The sequence below is a fragment of the Amblyomma americanum genome, chromosome 3 (assembly GCF_052857255.1).
Source record: "Amblyomma americanum isolate KBUSLIRL-KWMA chromosome 3, ASM5285725v1, whole genome shotgun sequence".
NCBI lineage: Eukaryota > Metazoa > Arthropoda > Arachnida > Ixodida > Ixodidae > Amblyomma > Amblyomma americanum.
Window position 1 is genome coordinate 132,590,851 of NC_135499.1, and position 13,444 is coordinate 132,604,294.

At 43.3% G+C, this 13,444-nt stretch overlaps 1 protein-coding gene across 1 annotated transcript in view; it reads left to right on the top strand.

Moving 5' to 3' along the window:
• Positions 1-13,444, top strand: part of LOC144124931 (sorting nexin-13-like) — a 53,133-nt gene that overhangs the window by 16,387 nt on the left and 23,302 nt on the right. Inside the window, exons 10-17 of the mRNA XM_077657890.1 lie at positions 3,533-3,674; positions 4,355-4,470; positions 4,961-5,060; positions 9,275-9,330; positions 9,468-9,587; positions 10,005-10,109; positions 12,084-12,204; positions 12,930-12,964. Of these exons, the coding sequence (XP_077514016.1) occupies positions 3,533-3,674; positions 4,355-4,470; positions 4,961-5,060; positions 9,275-9,330; positions 9,468-9,587; positions 10,005-10,109; positions 12,084-12,204; positions 12,930-12,964 (795 nt within the window). The remainder of the gene's footprint in view (positions 1-3,532; positions 3,675-4,354; positions 4,471-4,960; positions 5,061-9,274; positions 9,331-9,467; positions 9,588-10,004; positions 10,110-12,083; positions 12,205-12,929; positions 12,965-13,444) is intronic.

The window sequence follows — 13,444 nt, forward strand, 5'->3', positions numbered from 1 at the left end:
TAACTTTTTGTGTTGTGTTATCCATTGCTGATAGGCAAAAGTGGCCAGGCTTCCGACTTTGGGCCGGATACTATAATCTTGACATAGGGATTGCAAACGGACTGACAAGTCAGCGGCTTTCTTGTAATACTTTTATTTATAGTTGATCACTAACCCACAGTCAACTATGGATGGTATTGTCATTATTCTAAACCGTGAAATGCAGATGTGAGAAGTTAAATCTTGAAATTTGGAACACCGTCTCAAGCTTTGTAAGCCATTGTTCATGACCAGCTTGCAATGTTCTTTCTTGACTGAGCATAGATCAAGTAACCACTGATACCAGGCTGATCATTCTTCATCCAAAGCTTTAGGTAGCCATACCACTTTCACATAGGGTGGCTAGCAACCTGAAAAACATCTTCAAGGCATGATGTTCCAAAACTAGCACTCTCTGCAGCATATAAATTGTTTCAGATTTGTTATGAGTGGCAGAAGCAAGGTCAGTTGCAAAAGCGGCCGGGTTTATCAGCATTGTAAATCCTGTTCGCCTGCCTTTCTGTTCAAGGTCATTGTTTTAAAGGATGTGCTAGAGGCATATTTGGACATGAGCTAGCTAAGGCATTTCTTATTCAAATGAGAATGGTTGTCATGTTCATTATGCGCATGGATGTACATGCTTTTATAGGTCTGCTGCTTTCTTTAGAGAACAAACTGTTTGGGGGCATGTGCCTGCCTGTGTAGTCCCGTTTGTGCTCATACCAGTTCTCCCCTTTGTTATTATGATATGATGCACCTAACCTGACAATGTACTCTACTTGCATGCAGAGTAATTTTGGCCTTTAGTAGGGATGTGCGAATATTGAAATTTTTGAATACGAATCGAACACGAATATGAAGAAAAAATTGCTTCGAATATCGGATATCCGTTCAGTACAAAAAAAATTTCAGAAAACGATGAGCAAGCAAACGTTGTTCCCCTTATTTTTTTTTTCAAAAGAGTGTATGGTCTTTGTAACTAAAACAAAATTAGACTGCCTCAGTACAATATAAAAACATGATGTGCAAAGACATGTATACTACTTGATTAGACTGCATAACAGTATCCAAACTATAATGAGGTCATGCAAAACAAAATTCATAAAATTACAAGACTGGCAACAAAAAATAACATGATGACTATTAAACCTCATTCATTCGGAGTTCAAGGGACTGGAAGAAATGCCCGGTACATCTGAAGGCCTCTGTTAATAAAATTGCCCGCGCCCCCCCGAAAAAAAGAATGCTGCCGAAAATGCTGAAGACGCAGTAAGGCCTCATGAAGCGGCTCCATCGCGCTAACACCTGTAAGCCCGTAACGAGCCACCCGTTTTGGAGTGCTGGAAGAACAACACAAATGCAAGCAAGGGGCTGGGGAACACACACTGGCGTCGGAGCAGCGAGGCGGTTTATAGAAAGGAAAAAGAAATAAGCCGCGCGGAACTGGGATTAGACTATCGGCGAATGCGCGGGCCGACAATTGAAGTTGCCGCGGGGCAGCGGTGAAGCTCAGAAACCGAAGCTACGCAGCCAGGCTATTTTTTTGCCCTGGCAACAGAGGCCTTCCGATCGTTGTCACGCCTGCCGTTACGCCCGCTAAAGAGGTGTGCGGTTACAATGCACCATGCAATAGGCGAGATTTTGACAGGATCGCTTGCCCTATTGTGACTACTCGACGCGCCCCTTCAGGAGGCTCCCGCGGCATTCCGCAAGCCGGCTTTCCCGCATAGCGTAGTTTACAAAACGGGATAGCGGAAGTCACGCTCGGAGAGTTATGAAGGTGGCAGGATGCATTCTTCGGATGTGGGCATTAAATATGTAACGTATTACCAAAGGATTTAAAAAAAAAGCGATTTCGCGTTGCGATTGCTCGAAGCGGGCCGTCGGCCATCTTGTTCGCAGCACGGGTGATATGTGTAAAAGCCCATTTGGGGAAATCTCACGAGGTGAAGCCTTGCGGTCGGTCCGCGTGATAAACGGCGGAGAAGGAAGCGGGTAGGACCTCTATCGTTTTCCTGGAATTTTTAACTCGATTATCGGCTAATTTGCCCAGATGTTGTGGTTTCGCCACGGTCGAATTTATGAAAGTATGCGCAGTATATGATCGCTGGCGAGTATTCGGGAATTTTCGAATATTCGGAAATTCACGAATATCAATTTTCGAATACGAATCGAATATCAAGCATATTTGATTTGTATTCGAAATTTCGAATATTCGCACACCCCTAGTCTTTAGACATAACTTCAGGGCAGAAACCACATTCACAGCTGAAAGGCACACAGATGGACAAATGTTGCACCAGCATTCATTCATGTGTGTGTAATACCCCTGTCACACGGGCACCGCAAAGGTGTGCAGCTACACGGCACAAATATTGCGCCTTTGCCGCTAAGGGCCTCGGAGGCGAAGGCGCCCGTCCGGGACATTTGGAGCCCAAAGGCGCGGCCTTCGAGAAAGCAATGAAAAAAAAGTAGATGCAGCCAACAGTGTTTGAAAACATTTTTTAAAAATACAAAAGGTGCGTCTGTCTTTGGTTTTTGTACGGGTGTTTATATTTTACGCCCAGAATTTAAGACAGTAAAGTGTTCCAGCAACACCGAGTGCCCCTGGTGGCAAAGGCAATACACAAAACCTGCTGCTGCTGATGAAAACAGCAGTTGCAGTTCTTTCAAGCGAGCAGTTAGACTGAAAAAAGTTGTCTGAGCTGAACGAATGAACAGAATTCCCTGCGTTAATTATAAAACACTCACATCAGCCGGCTCGAGCACAGCAGCGGGTGCTAAGCCTCAACGACTGTTTCACCTTTGGGCTGCACCGTGTAGCAGCGTCGCTGCTCCTTTGAGCTTTCGCTCCTTTGGTGAAGAAAAATTGGCGGTGGTTTAGCTCTGGTTAAACCTGGAGTCACGCGATAGCTTCACCTGGCCGAGTGGAACTTGCTGAGTGTAATTGAAAAGTCAGTCTTTCGCCGCTCCGTTTCGCTGGGCGTTCCTTCTTTATCTTCATCCCACTTGACACGCCGCATGCGCACAGCTGTGGCAGCTCAGTTTCGCCGGCGCGCCGTGCCGCCGGCAGCAGCAGCTGCTCCGCACCACGTGGCTGGTCACATGACCAACGACTTGATGAACCACGTGATCAGCCACGGTGCCGCGCCGCCGGCAGCTGCTTCGCACCACGTGACAGCGTGGCGGCACTGCCACCGCCTTGGTGCCGCCACGCTGAAGGCTCGAAATGCTACCATAATGTAGCTATTGCTACAAAAGGTACCTTTGCTGGAAAGGCCTTCGAGGAATGCCGTGTGACGGGTATAAATGTGAATGAGGTATTTTTGCTGCAGTTTAGTCTGAAGTGTCAAACCAACTTGACCAAAAGCTTGTTTTACTTTGATCATTTTGGTCTGTTCATGGTTTCTCAAAGGAAACTTGCTTTAGCTTGTGTGGTTACTTATGAGCTAGACATTTTTACTTTCCTACAGGAAGTAAACTTTTCTTGGTCTTTTTTTTTTTTTTTGCACAGTGCTCTAACAACATTCCCACAAGTGATGAGTTCTTGACCGTCCTAAAGTGCACAGACAACGTCAACGAATTGGAAGCTGTCAAAGAAATTGTATTGCAGGAGATCGCCATACAGCGATCAAAGGACACTGGAGGCGATGATGGTGAGACATTTAGAGAAAGGCTTCATGAGGTTGAGGTTTTGATGCTCCAACATTCACCAGAGGTTTTAAATATATTTTCTATGAACAGTTTTCTTGTTATTGGCCATTTTTTGAGAGAATCATGCAAGAAACTGGGGCAGAATAACAGTTTAGTTTTATGCGCCATCAGTGCAATGCTTGACAGCATGGCAGTCAATAACGAAGCTATGGTGCAAGCTGATCATAGTGCTCAAGTAAACAAGTTACTACATCAGTTTTTTTTGGAAGGTTGCCGCATTTACTGGTGCCACAGGCCACTTATTGTATGCCATAATAAATGGAAATAATTGTGCTTCTAGGTTATTACTTGTGCAAAGACAATTTTTTGTAATCTTTAACGCCTTGATGTTACTGTGACTAGACTTGCAAATTGACTAGGCTTGCATGAATTTCATTGCAGTAAAAAATTTTCACCATGAGCTTGATGTTTTTTCGATTCTTGTTGACCTTCTCTCATGGGTTTTTTCTACCGGATGTATTGCATGTAGTATTTCAAACAAACCACGTTTGTTGGCTTAATTTTTTTTGTGTGTGTGTGCACATAGAGTACAGCTTTGCCAATGCAGTGAGCGTTCATGTTACTGAAAATATTATTGAACTGATCTTGACTCTACTCAATGCAATTTTCACTGTCTGGGCAGATACTGTGATCAAGAAACAACTAAACAGCCTGCATTACGTCAAAAAAGTTGTGGACAGCAGGCTTCAGCGGCTGAATGATGGGAGCCTTGACACGGATTCCACCGGGCTGCCTTCTGTAAGTGCTAATTGAACGGCATGCAAGCTGCCTTTTCTAGATCATGTTATTAGCAGATCTATGATTGGAGAACTGGAGAATCGCAGATTACAACTAAGAACTTGCAAAGGCATCACCTTATCCAGTCTCTGATGCAGTCTCGATGCATGCACTTGTAACAGTTTGCCATTGCTCTTAATTAGGAATCTGCTAGGCAGCATTATTGAGTACATTTTTTCTGAGTTAGTTCTATAGATGCTTTGCTGTACCTCATTTGGTGGTCAACAGGTTGCGTGCACTAAGCAGAAGAATTTAACTTTGCATTTTTTTGCTCATTGTAGTCTGTATGCATTCTTCCTCATAAGAAGGATGGACTCTCTGAATAGACCTTCGATTCGGAATCCAGTTGAGTCAGTAGTGTTACCTCATAAACTTGTGTCCGATTTGCTCTGTGGAGGAAAGAGTAGCTCTTTGTTCATTAGCGCCTTGATTTCCTCACGTTCCCTTGTAGCAAATTGATTGGAAGAAGCTGACAGCACCTGGAGTGGAGTTGTTTCAGCTGCCGTTTGATGTTGTCCTGGCAAACAACATTGCATTGTCATATTTCATGGGTGAGTTTTGTGGCACGCAGTCCTTGTGGGCTGTGCCTCACTCTCTATGATGTTACAATAAATAGCCACATGTCAGACACATATCAAAAGGGGAGCCCTCCCCCCCCCCCCCCCCCCCCCCTTTTTAACTTGGCAGTTCTCAGCCAACTGCCAGCACCCCCCTCCCCCCACAGAGAAATTGCCTTGGGCCCTTCCCGAAAAAAATTCCTGGCTAAGTGCCAGCCACATGTGCAGCATGCTGCTTCACTTTTTGCTAGAAAGAGCGGCACACAAGATATAGCTTTAGTGCTGGCAACTGATGGTTTATTTTGCAAAATACAGAACTTGGCTTATGGATAGGCAAGCAAACACAAAGAAACAGGGAGCAGTGAATAATTGTTCTCTGTCTTCTCTGTAGTACATTGCAATGAAACCGCCCAGGGATAAGCAAGGAGAAAAACTCGAAGGTTTTGTAAGTTAGTAAAGCAGATTTTAAAAAATTCATAACACAAAACTGATGTGCTTTGTCAGCAATGTGAACAAAAAAGTTTGAAAAATGGTATTGAAGCCTCTCAGCTCTGCTTTGTTTATACCGTGAATATGTAAGAGTAGAAGCCCTCTATAGTAAAGTAGCTCGGACCAGCAAATATCTTTGCTATGTCAGGGTCTTTACTGTATCAATTGTTGGTGATGGCATGGCTCTGACTATGCTCTCGGGCTGCTTACTAAGCACAAAATGTTGGTGTAAGGTCGCACCTCATCAACGTGCTCTTTTTATATTACTTTAGCTCAAGGCCACTGCAGGCCTCCGGTCTACACTGAGAATTCCCCGTAAAGCTCCGAGCTCCCCACCCGCATGTCCCTCCCGCAAATATTAACAAAGGCGCAAGAGTTCACTATCCGCTTGACAGCATCCCTGTGACAGCCAAAGGCTCCTAGCTTTGTTAAGCGCGCACATCCACCAGCGCACCAAGAAAGCACGCCCACCGCGCACAAAGGGTAGCGGCGATCACGCAGCGCCACTCGGTCCACTGCAGCATTCCCAACGGCAGTGGATCACCATGCTGCTTCTGCAGAAATAAGTGAACTGCCTCGTGTTCCGTGAAGGGCCCTTTTCGTTTGTTAGCATTCTTGGCGGTGCCGAAGCGTCACGGGCGTCCACCACCTGACATTTTCGCGACGGGCCAGCAAGTTAGTGGCCCTTCCTTTGAGAGGCGACCTGCAGGTGCAGCGGGAAGAAAAAAAGCATCACGCGATAAGGGCAGGAACTTCCACGGGGAGAGGGTTTTCACAATGTTTTTGTTATGTGTTTGTTTTTCTTTTAGCCAAGCCTGGGGCTCGATGTTGTGTCAACCTTCAGAGGCTGTGGCTACCTTCATTGGTTATCGAAGTTTAGGGCGGGCCTCGAAATATGCCCGCCTTACCTTCTTTGTTTACGAAAGCTATAAAATTGCAAGCAAAATCATTAGAAGTCAGTCCTCTCTAGTCTAGCTAGAGGCTGTGTGCAGTGGCATGTAATTCTACAAGTACCTAGGCTTTAACCCGTGGGTCAATAATAAGTAAGGTCTTGTATAGAGTGTTTATCTGTGTGAGAATTTTTTTTTTAATTTAGAGTTTGTCTGTGACTCAGCTTCTTTAACTCAGTTTGTGCTTGTACATTATGTAAATATATTTTCTCGTCTTCATCTTCTGGCTTCATCAATCGTCTTCTCCATCTTCAAACACCGCCGAATTTTCCACGTTTGGAGAGGCCCCTGGTCCCCTCAGAGAAAGGGAAAAAACGATTCTTTGAACTTACTGTTGGTTTATAAAAGGAACACTCAGATGTACCTTACATCCTGCTCGTATCATCTCTTTTTATGATGATTATTTATTTTCATTTATCACATGTTATCACATTTTTGACTTCGTTTAAGTCTTGTGGAAGTACTGCATTTACATGAATGCAACGCAGCCACGAAAATTAAGCGAGTTTGATTCCATGTGAAAATAAAAGCTTTGCATGTTCACGGCACCATCGTCCGTGGTCTCAGGGTCATTTAAGCGGCAGTAAAGAAATGCGCACTACTCAAACGCGGCAAAGCTGTCTACGCAGTGCCGCCCCGCCTCCGCTTCTTACCGCCGCTTCCCCGTGCTACGAACGCACGCCCTTTTCTTTCTTTTTCTACTCCTCGCTGCACTATTACTGCCTTTTCTTTTTCAGTGACCCGCACCGCCTCCTTTCTACGTTCATAGCCAGCTTTACTTTTTCCGTGCACGCCGCGTGCTTTGCCTCACAGCCTTAAAGTCTTCGAAAAGTTAGCTTCTCCTCGCGGCTATAGCGCGGTAATGAAGTCACCTTAAAGAGCACTGTTTTATTGTATTCGGTACCTACCTATTTGCCTCCCGATCCTAGACTTCGCGCGTACTGCGATGTCATCATTCTGCGAAAAGTACATCGTCACTGCTAAGCGCTCTTTACTATGGCCGTTCTCTTTAAAAAAAAAAAAAATGTTTACTATGACTAGGGGTTGGGCTTTTCTGTTTTTATTTTTGAAAATTCGGCGGACTGTTTTCGGTTTTTATTTCAGAACGCAACTTTCGGTTTTTCCTGGCGATTAATATTTTCGACATATGAGTTCTTGATTTTTATCTGTGAAACATGGGATGTCCCTGTGCGGTCAAAACTTACATACAGTTTACATTAATCTTTTCTTTTTTAAACTGTCCGCTCGCTCATGTAGCGGCATGTACCACATAAATGGCAATGTAAGAGCTGTCTTTGCAGAAGAAAGTTGTGCAGTCGTAAGAAAAAGCAAAAATGCCAAAGTTAAATGATTGGGCCATGAGACAAAAACGTAAGTGAAAGTATAGTTCTAAAGACTTGATTGTCACATTCTTGTTGCACTCTGCGCTAAACGAGAGGACCGCACACCCTGTGCTCCGTGCACTGAGGCAGCGATGCCGTCGAAAAACCACATGCAGTGGAAAAACCTACTTAAGAAAGCGACAGTCCCAACTCGGTGATAATTCTGAGCAGACGGCACTACGCTAGCCAGTACCGCTTAGCCAAGTGGTCGAGCCTTCCTATCTACAACAGTGTTTTCGCGAATCAATCGCTCATAACTCAGTCACCATACTAAATTCCTAAGATACCTTTGTCTCACCAGGTTCCTGGTTCCAGCACATTCTTAATTTCCTGCTCCGACCTGTAACTGGCACTCGATAGCCAGTTAAATGTAACAAGCTTGCCAGAATTACTGATCTTGTTTTGGTTAAAACCGAATTTCAGAAAATTAATTCTGCGTACTGATATCGGTGTTTTTCGGTTTAAACCGAAAAGTCCCACCCCTAGCTATAACCAAAAAAATTACAGTCATCTATGGAAGGCGAAATGGGACCACCACAGCTTCACTTTACATATCCGAGTTTTTACTATAACTGAGTTTACTATCGCGATATTTGCATATTTTTTTTAAGCGAGATGAAACACAATAGGCCCCCATGTGCTTTGCTATGTCAGTGTGTGTTAAAGATTCCTAGGTGGTTAAAATATTCCAGAGCCTTCCACTGCAGCATCTCTTTCTCCTTTTCACTCCATTTATCTCTTCCCTTACGGCGCTGCGGAAGAGGTGTGCACCGAAATGCGAGACAGTTACTGCACTATTTCCGTTCCTCAAAAGCCACTAACCATCTGTTTGGTGCATTTTCCTACCATCAAGTAGTCAACACTTTGTTGCATTCTCCTAGGTCGTGTGTCAATGCTGTTTTTGTGAAATAAACATACAGCCCCGCCACAATATTATGGAGTGTGCTTCGGCTATCAAATTCTTGTCTCTCCTTACCTGGATAACATTAAGAAGTACTTTACTCATATGTTAGCATATGCCGCTGGTGCACTCACATGTAAGCCCAAGAAAGCCTGATGTCTTCTGTGCGGAATGTGCGAGAAAATGCCGAAACACTCCGTAATACTGTGGTTGCACCTGTACATCGACTAGCCAAACTGTCATCAAAGGCACATGATTTTGCTTGTGTTTAACCGTTCCTGAATTTTCTTTGTGCATGATAAATTCATTGCTTTGTGTGCATGATCACGGTGTGGCGCACATAGTTGTTTCATTGATTTTTTGTTTTGGTTGCCACAATAATGAGCCATTAAACACAGATGCACAACAAGCTACTGTCATAAATGTAAACCACAGCCTTGTCATGTAAGAGGGCACAATATAAAAGGCTATGTTTCCTTTCTTCAGAATACATGACCAGTATTGGAGCCCAAAAGTATATCTCCTTTTACCTTCATGCCGAGGTGAGTATTACTGGTGTTTCACATCATCTTGCATGGCATGCAAGGCAGCATTATCAGAAAGGACGCCGTTGATGGTGGTGCATTCAAATGTGGCGTCTCTCTCTCTCTCTCTCTCCCCCCCCCCCCTCATCATTTAGGGCTTCAAGGTGTCAGCAGAGCAGCTGCTAAGTCAAGCCCACACAGAGGACAGAAGTATGAATCTCGAATCTCTCAGGGAAGCAGCAGCAAACATTTATGACACATACATTTCTGAAACAGTAAGCAAAGGTTTCTTTGTTGCGCTTACTTCAACTTTGCGGTGTCTCAAACCCAAGTACATGTAGGAACCACTGAAACGCAACTTTTGTCTGTTCAAATGAACTACATTAGATACTTGTGTGTCAGCTTATACTGCTTGCCTGCCAAAATGGCTTCTTTTGTTTGCACTGCTGGCTAGGCATAGCGAGTGGCCTTTAAGTCTACTAATTGTGCCATAGCGAACTTAGTGAAACTGTCTCATACTGAATTTGTGAACTTATTTTTGCATCAGATGTTGTGAACTCAGATGACATTTTTAACATCCGGTCATTTCACCATATTTTGTAACGTTATCCTAGTTAAATTTAATCGATTCATCAGTGCTTTATTTTTTTATTGCTGCTGGGAGCTAACTTTGCACTGTCATAAACATCTAGGCAACATCGAGGATCATTGTCGAAGATGTACTGGCCAAGAAGCTGTTACGCAAGCTTCGAGTTGAGACACCGGATGAGTTCTGGTTCGATGACATCCAGCAAAAGGTATATTTTGGCTTGAAGCTATGGAGATCATTGCTGCAGAACAGATCTTAAAGCCTGAAGTAATGCTGAGGGAAAAGAATTCGGATCATAGAAATTACAACACAGATTAATTGCTCGGCAATCTAAGCGTGCATCCACGAACTGAAGGTGCGCTTTGCACTCCCCTGTGTGGCCTGCACAATGCACCCATAAATACCTGACTGCCTCTAGGCAGTAAGTAAACTCAGGTTATTTGTGATTTCATTGTTCAAAAACTTTTGTGAGATTGGATGCGCATGCTCGTTAACAAATTTACTGCAGTGCTGCCTCCTGTCCCAGTTGCCTTATACGAGCGAATTATGCTTGAACATCCTTTAATACTTTCGTAGAGAATGTTTTGGTTTTGATCCTCCTGCACTACCCCCCCCCCCCCCCTGCAGTTCCTTGAAATACTCTCTGTGGATAGTTATCTTGTCATTATATCATTAAGCACTTCTGAGCACAGTCGTGCAAGGAACTGCTGACATAATTACGCGTTCAAAGGCACCAGTTGCCATTTTGTATATTAATAATGCAGCAATCAAAAGCGATGCTGCAGTGTAGGCTCCGGCAAAGTGCACACTGCCTTCATTAGATGACTCTGGTCATATTGCTATATTGCTGTAGTCTACAAATGTTGGCTAGCTACTGTGTGCTAGCTACGCTTTAATGTTCTGTAAGGCAGAGATAATAGCAGCATTGGCACGCTCCTCTCTGCACTATAGATGTTTGCAATAATTAGTGGAAGGCACATTTATCACTCCTTACTTCGAAAGTGGGGCATAACCCACGCTGGCCACATTCATTATAAGTATCATTCTCAGTACTGCTTTCATATAGGAGGCATTCACGTGACGTCTCTGGCACCACTTTGTTGTCCAGTGTGTAGCTTCAGTGTGTAGCCATTAAACATGTGGGCAGCCTTTTGCCTTGCTGTGTGTGCAACATAATAGTGGCCAATGTGACTTCGGTGCTCCCTGTAGGCATCACAGATGACACAGCTTCCAGTTTACCGCCATGTGATTGGTGGCCAATCACTTTGTGTGCACTCAACACTTACATGCAAAGGGATGCGTGAAAATTATTTAGGCTCTCTTGGCTGGCGTTTTTTCTTCCGCATTTCACAAAGGCTCAACTCAGCTTCATTCAATGGAAACTGAGTGAAGATTATCTAAATTGCAAAATATATATTGTGAGTGCAGTATGTGAACTTCCACCTCTTTCATCTGTGCATACCCAATCACCATCACTAGCCTTAGTTATTTGCAGCACACACTGTGTGCCAGGCTTTTCTAGGAATAAAGACATCCGTTCAAGTGGCACCAAGAACAGACAAGTGATGATGATGATACGTTGTAGAGATGAAAGATGTGAAAGTTAATTCACGCTCGCCATATATATATATATGTTTTTCTGTGGAACTGTGATTAGACAATGAAATGAGACTCAGTGCACTGTGAATTTTATTTTATCACAGAATGTCTGTGCTTGTGACTCAGTTTGACTGGTGCTTTGAAGCATTCTCTGAATCTAAATCGTAAGCAGCCAAAAAAAAAGTCATCAGGTAGCCATAGGAATTGGAATAAAACGTAACCGGTAAAACACGAGTCAACATACTTGTTTTGCAGCCTGCATCACTGCACAAAATCGTACGTGGGCCACACAAAACCAATCCTGATAATGGAAGAAAAAAAAAAACGAAACTCCAGCTATTTAGCTAGAATAGTTTTCTGTATTCCCACTTATAATTTGTGTTGTACCCGGTCTGTGTTTATGGATTAGTGGTTGTTAGAGTAATCAAATTAAAATTGCTCTAGGACACATGAAGCTCTATTTCAGAAAAAGAGAACATGTGATAACAGGTGCATTCTTCTACTGTGAGATTTGCAAAGGCCACAATTTATTTCCCCTCACGGTGGGTACTTTTTTCTTGAAGGTGCTTTTTCTTCATTGTAGGTGGCTCAGATCATGCAAGAGGAACAGCACTTTCCCAGCTTCATGAAGTCGGAAGGGTACATCAAGTTGCTGGCTGAGCTTGACCTCCTCAAAGATTTAGGGTCCAAGTCTGACGAGGAAGGTAAAGCATCCACCATGCTCGTACACACTATTGGGTAGAATTGTAACGTGAGCACGCATATGCAGTATTTTTCTACTCTGCAGTGAGACATTCCTTTGGGACCGGCATACGAATATATATACTTCAATGGCTGTATAACACACGAATATGAACCACTTAAGTCATATACTGCAGCTGAAAGTGGGAAGGCGAAATATTATGTTTTGTTCATATGTGCTGTATGTGTTTAATTACGCTCTGATAGCACAGTAAGGCCTTAAACCACGCCACAAGGCTTAGTTGAAATCTTTGAAATGTGAAGAGTCTAGGCATGTGCGAATAGTGGTGTTTTGGTCCGAAACAAATTCAAATATAGTAATTTTTCTCAAATAATTTCAAAGTTAATATTTTTAATACTTCTAGCACACAAAATAGATTGAAAGGCACAATGGGAATTTCAATAATTATGTATTTTTCGAATACACAAGGGCATTACCTAAAAAAAAAAAAGATCCAGAGTTACGAGGCAACAGTTACAGAAGCGTTATTCCCTCGGGACTAATACTTCGAGATTTCAAATACCAATCTTTCGGTTCGAATCAAATATCAAATGCTTTACTATACGCACAGGCCTAGGAGCGTCACTTTAAACCATGAACTGTGTTTTGAAGCCACTTTCACAAAAAACTCATAAATTTTCCTTTTTGTTGCCTTATAATTAAGAATGAAATATTTCACTGATGCAGATTCCTTCAGTGGAGCCAAGTCTGCAGGGAGTGGGGTAAGCTGCCTTCTATCATGTTAAGCGTGTCTGTTTGCATAATTTCATCCTTTGCATCACTGCATTGCAACCCATACTGAGTTACTGAGACATGCTTCTGGCTGAAATTAATGGCTAGGGTAATAACTGTGGATGTAGGCACTGTTGCCTGCAGTGTTAATGATTCACAGTCAATTATATCATCATGATTTTTATAAGTTATTGTGATATTTATGTGCTGTGATTCATAAGTAGTTGTAGACATGGCATGCAAGGTAACAAAATGCATCCTTGGTGCCCAGTGTTCGCACTTGTTCAAGAAGCTTTTATATATTATTATTTTTCAACCTAGTTTTGGTGTATTATATGGTCTCTTCGATTTGTCATCCAGAACTGCCCGGAACGCCTGTCCGCTGTTTGAGTCACCAGGACAGCATTGCCAGCACAGCTGAAACATGTCCTTTTTGAGACCAGTAGATAGGTGGGGGCATCCGGGGACTG